Source organism: Sebastes umbrosus, chromosome 17 (genome assembly GCF_015220745.1).
Source record: "Sebastes umbrosus isolate fSebUmb1 chromosome 17, fSebUmb1.pri, whole genome shotgun sequence".
Lineage (NCBI taxonomy): Eukaryota > Metazoa > Chordata > Actinopteri > Perciformes > Sebastidae > Sebastes > Sebastes umbrosus.
The window spans coordinates 1,376,638-1,392,942 of record NC_051285.1 but is presented as its reverse complement, the minus strand read 5'-3'; the positions used below and the strand labels follow the sequence as shown (position 1 = coordinate 1,392,942).

The 16,305-nt window shown below is 36.7% G+C and overlaps 1 protein-coding gene across 1 annotated transcript; it reads right to left on the bottom strand.

The window, feature by feature from the left end:
• Positions 1–2,294: 2,294 nt before the first annotated feature.
• Positions 2,295–15,612, bottom strand: LOC119475308 (G protein-activated inward rectifier potassium channel 2-like). The gene is made up of 3 exons (XM_037747849.1): positions 15,402–15,612; positions 4,257–5,207; positions 2,295–3,459 (listed from the first exon to the last, which is right to left on the bottom strand). Exons 2-3 carry the CDS (start codon positions 5,182–5,184, stop codon positions 3,104–3,106), a joined length of 1,284 nt encoding a protein of 427 aa, XP_037603777.1. The 5' UTR covers positions 5,185–5,207; positions 15,402–15,612; the 3' UTR covers positions 2,295–3,103.
• Between the last annotated feature and the right edge of the window lie 693 nt (positions 15,613–16,305).

Genomic DNA, 16,305 nt, shown 5'->3' with positions numbered 1-16,305 from the left:
CCCTTTTTCTACTTTTTTTCTATTTCTTCCTTTTTTCTTATTTTTTTCCTTTTTTTTTTATTTGTTTTTTATTTTCTCCAATATAATTTTGTTGGACTCTTTTGTTGTTAATATCGCAACATAATCGTCGCTGTGTTTAATATTTTATTATTACATATCTCATCATCAAAGAGGCTCTTCAGTTTTTATTTTTATAAACACACATTATGTTTTAACATTCATGTTACTGTGTTTTTAGACTTGACTGTATTTCCTGCAGATTCAACCTCTATAATGAACCGGTGTTAGAATGATAAACGCATGTTACATGAAAGAGACACTCTGAATAACGTGTTTTAAATGCTGATTTATTCTGTGACGTACTGTATAATAATACTGGGTGTTAAAACGTGCTGCTGTTGTCTGATTAGCTGTTGAAACTCTGCTACTGGGTTTGTTTTCCTGTTGATTCATTGACTTGAGGATGTTTTAGTGTTTTAATTCAGTGACTAGCATTGAATTAAAAGCACATTAAAGCCTGATTTATTACTGTAAATTACCATATTTACTCATCAGGCATGTGTGGTTCAACTAATCCAGACTAACGGGATGTTAAATCCTTCTTTAATGTCAGTTTTTTAATTGAAGATGAAGTTATCTGAAAGACCAGTGTGCTCTTATTTTGAAATAAAGGCACCGTGAGTAGAAGTACAGTAGAGTCAAAACCATGATCAGCTCTAATATTATAATAATTGGGATTGAGGACGCAGGCAGTGAAGGGATGTCTGTAATTATTCATAAGATTTATTGACTAGAATAAAATAGAACGTATTCTGAACAGTGAAATTAAAAGCAAAATCTCCCATAAAGCAGATTTATGAACTTTAACGTAATAATTTAAGCCAGATGTTCACATTTCATGTTTAAGTGTTTTATGACAAATCTAATTCAAATTGTGGTAATTAAATGCATTTCTGAATGTTTTCTGATATTATTTGGTTGGAACAGGTTAAAAGAAACGGTGCTAAACTAAACTGTAAATCCTCAAATGGGCCACATTAAACAAAAGGTTAAAGGTCAGTGACTGCTCCGATGGTGGATGATGATAACTGTTGGATATTAAACTGCTTTGTTTTTCATTTGAGTGAAATAAAGAAGAAATGAAACATGATTATTGTTTCTTTACTGAGCGTTGGGAGGAGGAGGGATCATCAGCTGGTAGATCGATGGTGCTCTTCTTCTTCAGAGGAAGTATTCACACCCTTTACTGAAGTAAAAGTACAATAAAAAATACTCTGTTATAAATAAAAGTCCTGCATTGAAAACGTTACTTAAAAGGAAAAATATAGCTGCATGGGTTATCATGCATGCACATATACAAATGCCTGGAGGTGACCTGACATGTGAAGGCGGACGCATGTGCGTGCCCATGTAAATGATATTGCTATATCGCTGCAAACTGACACCTGGTAAGAAGGTAGGATGGAGAGGAACTCACTCAGGATGGAGGTCAGGAACAGGAAGACAAGTCCAGGAGGTGACCGACAGGTGAACAGGTTCAGCAACAGGTAACAAACGAGCAGGAAGAGGTTCAGGTTCAGGTGGCTGGAAGGAAAAGACAGAAGAAGCTGGTCTGGTCTAATTGGAGGATGGGGAACAGGTGAGCAGGTGGAGGTCTGGTGGGAGAGTCTGAGGGCATCTGGTGGATGGATGGAGAATAGCGTGGGCCTGGGGGGGAAGTGAGAAGTGGCTGAAGACAGGGACTGAGAGGACAGCACTGTGTCATCAGACATCGTCACCTCGTAGCCGTCATTTTAATCAATTAAATATGTCATCAGCTGTATATTTATTGTGTGAATCACTACAAATGTTTGTATGGAAAGTACTATACTGTACAAATAAAGAGTTAAATATATAATATGATTGAGATATGTATTATATAAACACACAAACACTCTCCTGTCTACCTATATGACAACAGGAAATACAGCAAATTAGTGCTGAATACAGGAGAATGTTGTTATTGATATAATAATTTGATGTCAGCAGCTGTTTGCACAGTAAGATCAAGATGAAATGTCACTAAGGAATGCGGTTAGAACGGCGCCTTGCGAGGCGGTGTGCCAAAAAACACCAGGATGTCCTACTGCATCCGGTCGCATTCTGCGGTATGCAAGCCAGCATGCTTTTCTGGCTATTCTTACCCACAATCCTCTGCACAGCGGATAGAGGAGCAAGGTAGTAAACAATCTCGGTGCTTCTTCCACCACTGAAAAAAACCCAAACATATTAAGATGAAATAATCACATAAAAAGTCTCATCAAGTGCATAATATGCAATTTATTGTTTATTTCTGATACTGTTAGGTGACATGTGAGAGATTTCTGGAGACTGAAACGGCGACTAACTTCCTCCATCAGAGGCCTCCAAATGTGCAAAAGTGACGAGATGCAGTTTTTAAAGGGCCATTTGTCTGAAGTCACCCGGCTGTAAACAGCAGGTCAAGGCTTCTAAAGGAGTAATACTACCTTAAACAAACATTTATCATGTGGAGAAGTATTGGTCATTGGTTTAAACTAGTGTTTGCATCCATTGAGCTGTATGTGTTCCTTATATAACATTACATTTTATATACACAATACAAGATAAATGAACTGCAGATCATGTTTATACATGCTAATATATAGTTCTGAAAAACCAAATAATGAAAGCTTTTATACATACAGTAAGGCAGAGAATATACAGAACTAACCTAAAAAGAATTAGTATCAAACATCTGTCAAATATTCACACCGCAACAAAAACAAAGAATTCAAAACATTTTTATAGTATGTACAAAAATACTTATGCAAATGCCCCTAGGAATATCTGAATAGAAAAAATAATAGGAATATCTCATCAGGAGGACATCACATTATATTTGAAACATGCACGTCCCGCAGAGGGTTTTCAGTTCAGCGGTGGGCCACACATGTGAATGTGAAATCACTGAGAAGAAGAAGCGGTTCTTGGTGCAGGGGTTACTTGGTCTACTGTGCTCATTGGTCCTCGTTTTAGTTCTAGTTCCTGTGGTCGTCCCGAACGGGAGATAATCTCATATGGACCTCCGACTCGTCGTCTTCTATCACACTTTGGACTCGCTCTCTAAGTTGGCGACGTCCCCGTTCCTCTCCGTCTGCTGGCCTTTCCCCTGGTTGTTGTCCAGGCCGGTCTTGGTCTCCTGACCCTCCTGCTCGGACTCCGGCAGCCCCTGCTGGCTCAGCTTGCTGGCCAGCGACCAGGTGAGCGGCAGGCGGGCGCGGTTGGTCATGTCGGCGAGGTCTTTGGCACTGCAGGGGGGCGTATTGGTCTCGTAGATGTCGTGGAAGCTGTTGTAGTCCACCTCATAGAAGCCGTCCTCCAGCGTCAGGACTGGGGTGAAGCGGTAGCCCCACTTGATCTCGCTGCTGACGTACGAGCTCCTCGCCTGGCACGTCATGCCTGCAGACACAACCAGACAAAAAGGAATTATTACAAAACAAAAACAACATATTTCCCCACTTTACTCTAATGGTATTGATCCATAGTTTTTGTTTTATTTGTCAGATTTCCCCCAAATACAACGGTCTGAACGCTCTTTATATTCCCATAATTCTTTGAGGGAGGTACAGTCCAAAACCTTGTTGGGTTGGCGGGCCACACATTGATGTTTTAGCACAATATACTAACTTTAGATATTTATTAATGCATTATCTGTAAGCAGGGTCTGAAGTTAACTTTTTTCCACTTCATGCCACTCAGAAATTTGATCTGCCACTTTTGAAATCTCTGCACTAAATGAAGGACGTCATTCAATGTTCAATATATTTCACTTAAAAAATGTCTCATAATAATAACTCAATGGCACCTCCGTTAACGTTAGTAGCTCCGTTATTTAACCAGTCAGGACTGTGCTGCTAACGGCTGATAACAGCTAACGTTACTAACTCTCCTCCTGGCCAAAAACCAAGATGGCAACGACCAAAAACGAAGATGGCGATGGCCCAAATTCCGAACTCAAGGCTTCAAAACAGCAGTCCACAAACCAATGGGCGATGTCACGGTGACTAGGTCTACTTCTTATATACAGTCTATGGTGTGTACCAAATTTCGTGCCAATCCATCCAACAGTTGTTGAGACTTGTGTACAACAGTTCATGTGGATGAAAGGTAACCTTGTTAAATCCACTGAATAACAATTACTGTACCCATTATTGTAATAACACAAACACAACATCTGAAACATCTGTACGACTCACCCGTGGCCTCCACCATCCCCTCCAGAATCACCACAATCTCCAGCTCGTCCTTGGTCAGGTGGGCTTCCGAGACCTCCCAGAAGGGGCTGCTCTGGTTTATCTCGTGGCAGATGATGAGCGGCGACACCAGGAAGAGCCGGTCGTCTCCCGTGTTGTAGCCCACATTTATGTCCGTCTGGTTCAAAGGGATGAACTCCCCTTCCTTGGTCTGCTTCGACTGGATGAGCTTGGCCCTGATCGACGCCTCCACGATGTGCGAGTTCCGGAGGTCTCCGACTCTGAACATCAGGCACAGCCGTCCGTCTCTCATGGAGATGACCGCGTTGGTGGAAAACACTAGAGTCTCGGCTCGCTTCTTGGGCTGCGAGATCTTAACGAACATGCATCCCACCATGAAGGCGTTGACGATAGATCCCAGCACCGACTGAATTAAAAGCAGAAGGATCCCCTCGGGGCATTTGTCCGTGATGACTCTGTACCCATAACCGATGGTGGTCTCCGTCTCGATGGAGAACAGAAAGGCCGACACGAACGAGTTGAGGTTATTGACACATGGAGTCCACTGGCTGTCCGATAAATGCTCCAGATCGCCCCGGAGGTACGCGATACCCCACCACATGAAGCCGAAGAAGAGCCACGTCACGGTGTACACCAACACAAATATGAACAGGTTGAACCTCCATTTGAGGTCTACCAGCGTGGTGAAGATGTCCGTGAAGTAGCGGTACGTCTCTCGAACGTTCCCGTGGTGGACGTTGCACTTCCCGTCTTTCTCGACGTACCGCTGGGTCCTCTTCGCCCGGTCCCGTGCTGCCCGGTCCTGTTCTGCCCGGTCCCGTTTTGTCAGATGTTTCTGCAGGTCCTCGCGGACGTGCTTCTTCAACTTCCCTGGTTTGATGATGGCCGGGCTCTCCACATCCTGCTCCATGTGGTTTCTAGGTGGATTCAAACCTGTAACAGAAGAAAACATGATGGTCATTAGTAATAATACATATTTTAATGTATTCAATTGCTAGTAAAGTAAGTTTCCCTTTTTTCAAGGTTGTTTTCATATATGCAATTTACAGTTCGTGATTATAATAGTTTATAAACCAGTTTTTTAAGCAGTTGAGATTAGAGACGAACACAATAAGTACACTAGAGAAAACAACTTCAGCATTCAAATTTAAATAAAATTAAGAAAAGAAAAAAATAATAATAAAAAAATAATAAAAAGAAGGAATAGAATAAAACAATTAAAAAAAAAAATAATATCAAAACAAAGAAAAGAAAGTAATAATAATAATAATTAAATAGTGAAAAAAAGTGTATATTATCAATTCAAAATGTACAAAGATTGTGTCTATGCCAAGTCAGAAACGAAATGTCTTTGTTTGTTTTGGTTTTAATTTAGGTGTTTTAAGTCTTCCATAAACCAGCTGCTGGATAACAGATGAATAAAGAAGCATTTGGAGTTTTCCCCCAAAGGTTTGCATGAGGAACTCGTGATTTAAAACACTGCATGGACTCTTTACTTTCTGTTTTTTTATGTGTGTTCATGTCAGAACATGTTCCTCCAGGAAGGAGACGTCGGACCACAGGAGGAAAGAATAAATAATAAAATAAATCCCTCTGAGATACAGTAGAGGAGTTAATGTGACGCCTCTGATTGCCTATAAAACACCACCATCAGTGTGTTGTGTGTTTTTTTTTTGTACCACTGGAACAAATGGCCGTGTTGAAGCCGTTCTGCTCTCCATTCACGGGAGAATATTATGAGCTGGAGCAGCGCTGGTTTCCATGGCAACGCGCTTGGGTCTCAGTCTACCCGAGTGCTCACAATGTAGCAGGAATGTACTGGATGAGGCTGCACACGGCGTTGGATAACATTTGTCTGTTTCATCTTGTTTCAGAGGGCCTGAGGAGGAACAATGTACCTACCCAGATCTGCTTTGTGCATCAAGCTGTCATCCATGTAACATCTGTTTTGTTTTGTTTTTTTAAATATATATATTTTAGCTCTAATAGATGAATATCTGTGAATGGAAACATAATTATTATATTAAAGAAACTATAATGTTGTAGTCACCTCTCACAGGATGTAGGGATGAATTTGATTAAAGCTGGTTGATATCTTTATATTAAAGTTACTACGAGGAGTTTTTAACTGGTTATGAAACAGTCTCAATTTAATCCTGATGCCTCTATATGACCTACATGAGCAAACGAGACCGTCAGCGAGAAGATTGGCTATTTCTATACAGCCTAGTTATCGCAAATTTGTTTTTCCAAGGATGGCAAGGGCATGACGCGCCATACTCTGTTTCTGATTGGCTACTCATTTGTTGGTTGGATTGGTTAGGTTTAGACACGAGGAGTGAGATTGGGTAGGGCAGTCATCAGAGTTCCCAAACTTTGGGCTTGTTTTTCCTGAAAAGTCGCTTACGAATATCGGTAGTCACAAGTTGCATTTTTTGGGGCTTGTTTTTAAAGTGTAGTTGCTTATTTGGGCTCCTGTCTCTCTCTCCTTTATACTAGTCTAGTTTGTCCTGTTGCAAGATCTGTACACAACCCCGCTCTAAATCTAGATCTAATCTTGTAAAGTTACAAGCTAAAAATGGATGCAAAAATAACATGAAACGTTCAACTTTAAGTTTACAACAAGAAAAATGGAAAGTTGCAAGCTAAAAATTACAAACCAACAAACAAACCAACCAACCAACAAACCAACCAACCAACCAACCAACAAACCAATAAACCAACCAACAAACAAACCAACAAACCAACAAACAAACAAACTAACAAACCAACCAACCAATCAACAAACCAACTAACAAACCAACAAACCAACAAACAAACAAACCAGCCAACAAACCAACCAACCAATCAACAAACCAACTAACAAACCAACAAACCAACAAACAAACCAACAAACCAACAAACCAGCCAACAAACCAACCAACCAATCAACAAACCAACAAACCAACAAACCAACCAACAAACCAATAAACCAACAAACCAACAAACAAACCAACAAGCCAACAAACAAACCAACAAATCAACAAACCAACAAACCAACAAACCAACAAACCAACAAACCAACGCCGGTGAAAACATAACCTCCTTCCTCGGCCTTCGGCCTTGGCGGAGGTCATTATGGTCCCATTTAGAGTCAAACAGACCATAAAGCAGGGGATGCTTTAGGGCGGGGCTACCTTGTGATTGACAGGTCGCTACCACGGCGTTGTCCGATCTGGGAGTTGTCCGTGTTTTAGTCTTAGAACTTTAACCCTTTCACAGTGTCCACTTCTATGTTTGCAACCAGAGGAGTCGCCCCCTGCTGGCTATTAGAAGTAACGCACGTTTAGGGCAGTTCAGCGTTGGCTTCACTTCTCAGAACCGGAAGTTGCTCACTGATACAGACACACACGTCCAACAGGGAGAGTCAGAAAGTATTGAGAGATGGACTAATATTAGATTTACGGCAGTGTTGTCATTTAAATAACAAGCTTTGTGCTAATATTACAGCATAAAATATGAGTAAGAAGAACACATTATGCTCATTTACAGCTATAGCGACACTGGTCTGCTGACCTTCAATCAATAGAAATGCGTGGTATAGTTTATTGCTATGTCATCATTTAATTAATTTAAAAACAAGTTTTAAGATACTGAGATGGGGGGAGAGGTTTAGCGAACGCTTAATTGGATTGTTAAAGCAGACGTAGTTACTAATGGAACTAAATTGAATCACTGGAGGGTATTATATATAGAAGAAGGTCTGTTCTGCTGATGTGTATCTATGCTGATAAATACGTTTGGCCTGCAGCAGGATGCGGTGCACAGACACACAGGTGTATTGTGTTGGTTGAACTCAAAGGTAAGTCTATCGAGATGGACGAGATGGATGATTCTGATTCATCTCTGCTGTGTAGAGGAGGCTGTTAACCAGGTAGCTAGATCCAGATGTGAACCCAAAATCGAGCCGAAGCCACATGGGGACACATGCTATTTTTAGGAACACACAGCTGAGCACAGGCAGTATGAACGTCTCTTAGTAATAATGTTCAAATCTAATCACGGTATTTCTTTAGAATCGTCAGATGAGTGAAAACTAGCCTCATTTAACGACTGATTATCAAAAACACGGCAAATAAGCCGCTGTTGTTGATGTAAAACGGTGTTTTGCTGCTCTTCAATATGGCCTAATTATCCAAAATCATGCAGCGTTACCAGGATCCATCCTTCAATGAACACTATCATAGTAAAAGTACTCATTAAGCAGCCGCATTATAGTATTCTGTATGTATAATACTGTTTTATGTTGACGCAGCTCAAAATTAAGCAAATTTTAACAACTTTTTATAACAATTAATCTATAATGCATCATATTTTCTAAATATTTTGTCTATAAAACAAGAAGAACAAGAAGTATAAAGTGGCATTAAATGAAAATACTCAAGTAAAGTACAAGTACCCCAAAAATTACTCTTAAGTACAGCACTTGAGTGAATGTACTTAGTTACTTTCCACCTGGTTTATTTGGAGGAGGAAGCTACAAACTATGTTTTTAATATGAGAACAAGGTTTCAGTGGGAATAATGTTTTATTAAAAGATGAAACGATTGTAGTGAAACAACAATAAGATTTTATTATTACACTGTGACAGATCTTATTGGAGAAAAACTGAATTTATTAAAACATATTTATCTGAACTGTAGAATAATTGGGCTCTAAAATAATAATAATAATAATACAAATTAAAATAAAATAAAATAAAATAAATAATAAAACTGAATATAAATATATATATATTCACTCTAATTGGGTTATAAAATATTATTATTATTATTATTATTATTATTATTATTATTATTATTATTAATAATAATAATAATAATAATAATAATAATAATATTGTTTAAGATTACTGATTTTATTAGAGATTAACTTTATTTATTTGAGATTACAGCCTACAGATTAACTTTATTTATTTGAGATTAAAGCCTACAGATTAACTGGCCACTGTTGTTGATGTAAAACGGTGTTTTGCTGCTCTTCAATATGACCTAATTATCCAAAATCATGCAGGCTGAAAGACCATCCACTGTGATTAGAAGGATCAGTTCACCCAAATTACATAACAAATTAAATAAAGGGGGAAACACATTTACTAAGGGTAAGTGAGAAAATATTTGTTTGTGATATGGGTGAGCTGACCCAGGAAAAGTGTGGGTTTATTTCACATTAAAAGCCTATCAGGGAAGGAGAGGTTTCATGGTTAGGCTTTTAATGTGAAACATCTGTACAGGAAGTGTTGAGGTAAACTTCCTTTTTTCCTTCTAAAATATTATATAGTATAAACTATATGATGATTTGTTTATTTTTTTAATAATATAATAATTTATAATAATATTTTTTTATATAATATAATAGTTTATAATATTTTTTTTAATATTTCTTTTTATTAGCAAAAAGCTTATTTTACAAATCAATTCCAACGTGTATCAACATTTCTTTTTTGTTTTTAAAAAAAAATAATGAAACCAGAAAAATAAAAATAAAATAACATAAGAAATTAATAATTAATAATAAAAAAAATTGGTAATGATATATTATTGGTAATGAACCTAAAATTGTATTAAATATACTTTAAATAATAATAATAATAATAATAATAATGATATAAAATATAAGATGAATAAAAAAAATGTAAGAACATGTAAAAAAAATATACATATTGAATAAAATGTATATATACTGTATAATAGATACACATATCTAGTGCACATACAGGTTTATAAATCTGAATGAATCAGTAGCCAATTTGTTCCTTTTCAACAGGGAGGGCTGTCAAACCGCCCCATAAACGAGGAGTTCTCAACCTTTTGTAACTCGAGGCCCACTTCTGATTAATAAAAAATGTCCACCTTCCCAAATAAATGACAAACTGGGCTATAAATATGTGTCACGCCACTGTCAGCTGTAATGACCCACATAAATATTCAGCTCACCCTCTGCCTGCCATTATGAATCCAAAGTATTCAGGGTCATATGTTTCCTCACCACACGCTTTGGAGCTCTTACTGGAGCAGCGTTGAAGGAGGTTAAATAACGCTCCAAACTAAGTTTGACGAGGAAAAACTGTCATGTCCATTTTCAAAGCGGTCCCTTGACCTCTGACCTCCAGATCAGTGAATGTAAATGGGTTCTATGGGTACCCACGAGTCTCCCCTTTACAGACATGCCCACTTTATGATCATCACATGCAGTTTGGGGCAAGTCATAGTCAAGTCAGCACACTGACACACTGACAGCTGTTGTTGCCTGTTGGGCTGCAGTTTGCCATGTTATGATTGGAGCATATTTTCTGGACATTTTTCGAACATGTTTTGGACTTTTTCTCGGACAATCGTCGGAGATTTGTCTGACATTTGTTGGATATTTGTCATACTTTTTCAAATATATTTCGGACATTTTTTTTTACTTTTTCATAGATTTGTCGGATATTTAAAAAAATAAAATAAAATCCTGAAATTTTTTTGCCATTTTTCCAGAAATTTTTTCAGACTTTTTTTGACATTTTGTTTTTCTTTTACATTTTTCGGACTTTTTTTTCTGACAGTTGGCGGAGATTTGTCTGACATTTGCTGGATATTTGTCGTACTTGTTTCAGACATATTTTGGACATTTTTCAGACATTTTTTTTTTTACGTTTTCATACATTTGTTGGACATTTTTCAGAGTTTTTTTCTGATATTTTTCTGACATTTTTTCAGACATTTTTTTTTTTCTTTTACATATTTTTTTAACTTTTTCTTGGACATGCTAAATCTTTATGCTAAATGCAGTACCTATGAGGGTTTCTGGACAATATGTGTCATTGTTTTGTGTTATTAATTGATTTACAATAATAAATATATACATACGTTTGCATAAAGCAGCATATTTGCCCACTCACATGTTGATAAGAGGATTAAATACTTGACAAATCTCCCTTTAAGGTTCATTTAGAACAGATGAATAATGTGTGATTAATTTGCGACAATCATGTGATTAATTGACAGCGTTATTTTTTAGTCTCATATGATACCAGTATCTTAACTCTAGCTTTATAACTGAGCTGCTACAACCTCTGAAAGACTAGAAGAATAGTGGCCTCAGATTTTGAAGAGGTTAATCGAACAATTTGGATCTCCGCGGCCCAGTGGTTGAGAATAGCTGCCATTAACAGCTCTTTTAGACCCCCTATAGCTATATACAGTAGTTTAGGTATTATTATAGATCCAAGACAAAACTGACAGAACGACAGGAGTCAGAGAAAAAGTCACAATTACAAATCCATCTGCTGCTTCAGCACCACGGACAGCGCCGTGGATTTATCACCAGAGAGCTGCAGGAATGAATCCTAAAACCCGGATATGAGTTTAGCACTTCCTGTTCCCTCGTCTTGAGGTCAATGGGTTTTTAGTTAGATGCCTGAATTAAGAGCTGTGGTTAAAGCTGCAGTAGTCAGTATATTTTTGTCATCATTGGGCAAAAATCCCATAATAACCTTTCAGCATATTGTAATTCAAGTGTTCTGAGAGAAAACTAGACTTCTGCTCCTCCTCATGGCTCTGTTTTCAGGCTTTAGAACATCTAGCCCGTGACGGGAGACTTTGACCAATCACAGGTCATTTCAGAGAGAGAGAGGCGACGTCTTGAAACACGGACCAAGGAGTCTAACGCATGCGCGAGTCAGAGGGTGCAAGCAAAACCCCGTGGCGCAATGAAAGCGAGGACCGACTGTGGTGGGATCGCGGCCCCGAGGGGTCGGGTGCACCACCGTAAAGTGGTATCGGTGCCGTTGTATCGGAGCCGTTTTGCGAGTACGAGTACATGAGCAAAGGTATCGGTGCATCACTAGTTTGACCGTTTGGTCGGAGTTCAGAGTGATTGACAGCCGGCTCTCATAGACGGCAGCTGGACAGCAGACCTCAGATCAGCTCTTACTGCTTGTTTTCCTCCGGTCTGTGAAATCTGTGATGTAGTAGAAGTAGAAGTAGAAAGTACCCCAAAATTACTCTTACAGTAAGTACAGCACCTGAGTAAATGTGCTTAGTTACTTTCCACCTGGTTTATTTTGAGGAGGAAGCTACAAACTGTGTTTTTAATATAAGAACAAAGTTTCAGAGGGAATAATGTTTTTATTAAAAGATGAAACGATTGTAGTGAAACAACAATAAGATTTTATTATTACACTGTGACGGATCTTATTGGAGAAAAACTGCATTTATTTAAATATATTTATCTAAATTGTAGAATAATATTAATAATAACAATAAAATTTAAATTAAAATAATAATAAATCTAAATTGTAGAATAATTGGGCTCTAAAATAATATTAATAATAGAAATAATGATAATAAATAATAATAATAATAATAATAATAATAATAATAATAAATCTAAATTGGAGAATAATTGGGCTCTAAAATAATATTAATAATAAAAATAATAATATTGTTTAAGATTATTGATTTTATTAGAGATTAACTTTATTTATTTGAGATTAAAGCCTACAGATTAACTGGATTAATTTGAGGTTATATGGTTTTATTGGTGATTAAACAAACATCACTTTCACATTAATTTATGAGTAATTTACATGATATATAAAATGAGCTATTACTATTTATAATGAGCCAGTGATGGTGATAAATGATAGTTGAATTATGTCAGAAAGCTCTACTGTTATATCTTCCAAAGTACCTCATATTTAAATCTTGTATAAATAGGATACACGATCAATTACTACTTACAGTATACTTAGATATTCCATATATACTGTATATACTGTATACTGTATGCATGTAGGCATTAACTGGTTATTTAAATGGTATATTAGGAACTGCAAACTGTCCTCGAGACGGATCATTTTATTCCCTTTGGTGTTTTCAAAGCTTCTTATCTGATGTTTTTAATTAATGACTCATTTAATTACTGTTTTTTTTATTATGTATTTAATTATGTGCTGATTATGGATGTCTGATCATATTTGTGTGAAATGAGATCTCAATGTCGACGAGACTGATTAATTAAAGTTTAATTGATTAATTCAATTTGTTAAAAGAGGTTTGATGATGAAATATAGCGTAGGTCTATAAACAGTGCTGGAATGTGACAAAGCATATTTACTCAAGTATGTACAAATTAGAGGTACTTGTACTTTAGTAGAGTATTCTCTTTTCTACTTCTACTCCACCACATCTCCGAGGGAAATATTGTACTTTTTACTCCACATTTATCTGACAGCTGTAGTTACTTTACAGATTAAGAGTTTTGCATATAAAAAAAAATAAAAATAAAATATGACGTTTTGTTATAAGTTAAACTCCCCAACAGTTTATACAAGTACAGCTGAAATGATAAATCAATTAATCAATTAGCCGAATGACAGAAAATTAATTGGCAACTATTTTGATTTTGCTGCTTTTTCTTTTTAATTATTTTAATTTATTTGTAATCATTTTGAGTTTTTTTTTGTTTTCTGCATTGAGTGCTGTTACTTATTAAGTACATTTTCCTGATTATACTTACATACTTTTACTTAAGTAACATTTTCAATGCAGGACTTTTACTAAATTAGAATTATTTACAGGTTTAAGACTCACACAAATGTGACAGTTTGCTGCTTTTCTTTTCTTTTTACTTGTTTTAATAATTGTTATATTATTTTTTTGCTCAGGTTTTTTTTTCCTGCATTTAGCGTCTTTAGCACATTTTCCTGATTATACACATTACATACTTTTACTTAAGTAACATTTTCAATGCAGGACTTTTACTTGTATCAGAGTATTTTTACAGTGTGGTATTAGTATTTTTACTTAAGTAAAGGACCTAGATACTGCCTGTAATTTACATTATAGTCAGATGAGAAACATAAAAAATGGTGAAGAAGCTGTTTCAATCTTATATATCTGATATATTATACTTTTATTTTTATATAATATACCTGAATTAGCTGGATAGATGATAAATAGATAACACAGTGATTGGGGGTTTACCTGCACATACAGGGTTTTGTTTTATTATAATTATAATTAATTAAATATATAAGTATTTTAAAGTCATTTTTTGTGCAAAAATCTGAATTATTTACAGGTTTCAGCCTCTCAAAATATGACAGTTTACTGCTTTTCTTTTTTTTTTTACTTGTTTTAATAATTGTTATATTATTATTATTTTTTCCTGCATTTAGCGCCTTTAGTACAATGTCCTGATTATACATATTACATACTTTTACTTAAGAAACATTTTTTTCAATGCAGTATTTTTACAGTGTGGTATTAGTACTTTTACTTAAGCAAAGGACCTGAATACTGCCTATAATTTACATTATGGTCAGATGAGAAAAACAAACAAAGGTGATAAAACTGTTTCAATCTTAATTACCTGATATAATATAAAATAATAAACCTTAATTAGCTGGCTAGAGGAGAACTAACACAGTGTGTTTGGGGGGTTTTATACCTGCATATATCCAGTATAATAACAGGTTTATTATTATATAGAGCCAGGCTAGGCTAAATGATGGGGGATGCTGCTGGATCAGGTGCAGAAGAGGAAGCAGAGAGCAAACTAACCAGGCTAGAGATTTACCCGTTGTCATGGAGACGAGGCTGATCCAGATAATAATAACAATCTGCTTTTTTCTGCTGCTGCTCCATCCTTTTATTCTTCTAATGCACCACCAGTATACAGTAGTGGTGCTCCTGAGTCCGATGGGGATGAGAGGGAGGCCGGCTGGGCCTGCAGGCTCTTTACAGCCTGGAACATCTCTCTCTCTCTCTCTCTCTCTCTCTCTCTCTCTCTCTCTCTCTCTCTCGCTCTCTTCAACACCTTCCTCCTCTTTTATCCCTCCATCTATACAACCTTTTATTATCCCTCCATCATGTCAACAATATGCACCAGCCTCCTATTATTATTATTATTATTATAATTATTAATAATATTATTAATCATTGTTAATTAATCTGTGATTCTGCTGTTATGTAACACCCCCCCCCCTCCTCCTCCTCCTCCTCCTCCTCTTCCTCCTCCATATAGCCTAACAGATGATATTACATTTAACGAGCTGTGATCAGTGTCGCTACCAGGAAAAAGGAAAGGTGCAGTCTTTACCTTGTGCAGCAGATTCATCTCTAGAAGCAGTCCTGTTCCCATGAAGAAGAAGAAGAAGAAGAAGATGATGAAGATGCTGAGAGGTTGGGATTATCAAATCTCTCTCTTTCTCTCTCTCTGTGCGAAAAAACCTCGAGTGAAGAAGAGCCACTAGTTCCCTCTTTCCTCCATCCTCAACACAGAAGAAGAAGAAGGCATCAGCCTCCACCCCTCAGCTGGGAGAGAGAGAGAGAGAGAGAGAGAGAGAGAGAGAGAGAGAGAGAGGGAGAGAGGGAGAGAGAGGGAGGAGGAGGAGGAGGAGTGAGTGAGTGGTCATTACACTGAATACACACTGCATGTTATATTACTACTGGAGCAGGCAGCAGTGGAGAGTAACTAAGTACTTCTACTCCAGTAGCATCCTGAGGAAGTGTCCATGTGGTTGGAGCTGTCCATGGTGCTGATCTCCAACCATTGACTTCACCTCTGAGCTTTATTTATTCATGTCTTTATTTATTTATTTATGAAGTCTCACTGAGACTATAGATTATAACCAGAGAGACATGCTATAGCAGCTCTGTGAGGCTGCACCTTAATGTTAACATGCTCACAATAACACTGATGATGTTAAGCAGGTAGCTTAGCATGATAGCATGTTTTCTTTGCTTTTATTGGTGCAAAAACAAAACAATTTAGGCTTTATATATATATATATACATATATATATATATATAAATAAATAAATAAATATAAATATATATATATGAATAAAAAGAATATATATATATAAAAATATATATATGAAAAGAATATATATATATATAATATATATATATAAATGACAGAATGTATTTTGATAGTTATTTAAGTCGTTTTTTTGTGCAGAAATATTTGAAATATTTAAGCTCAATGCTAACATGCTCAC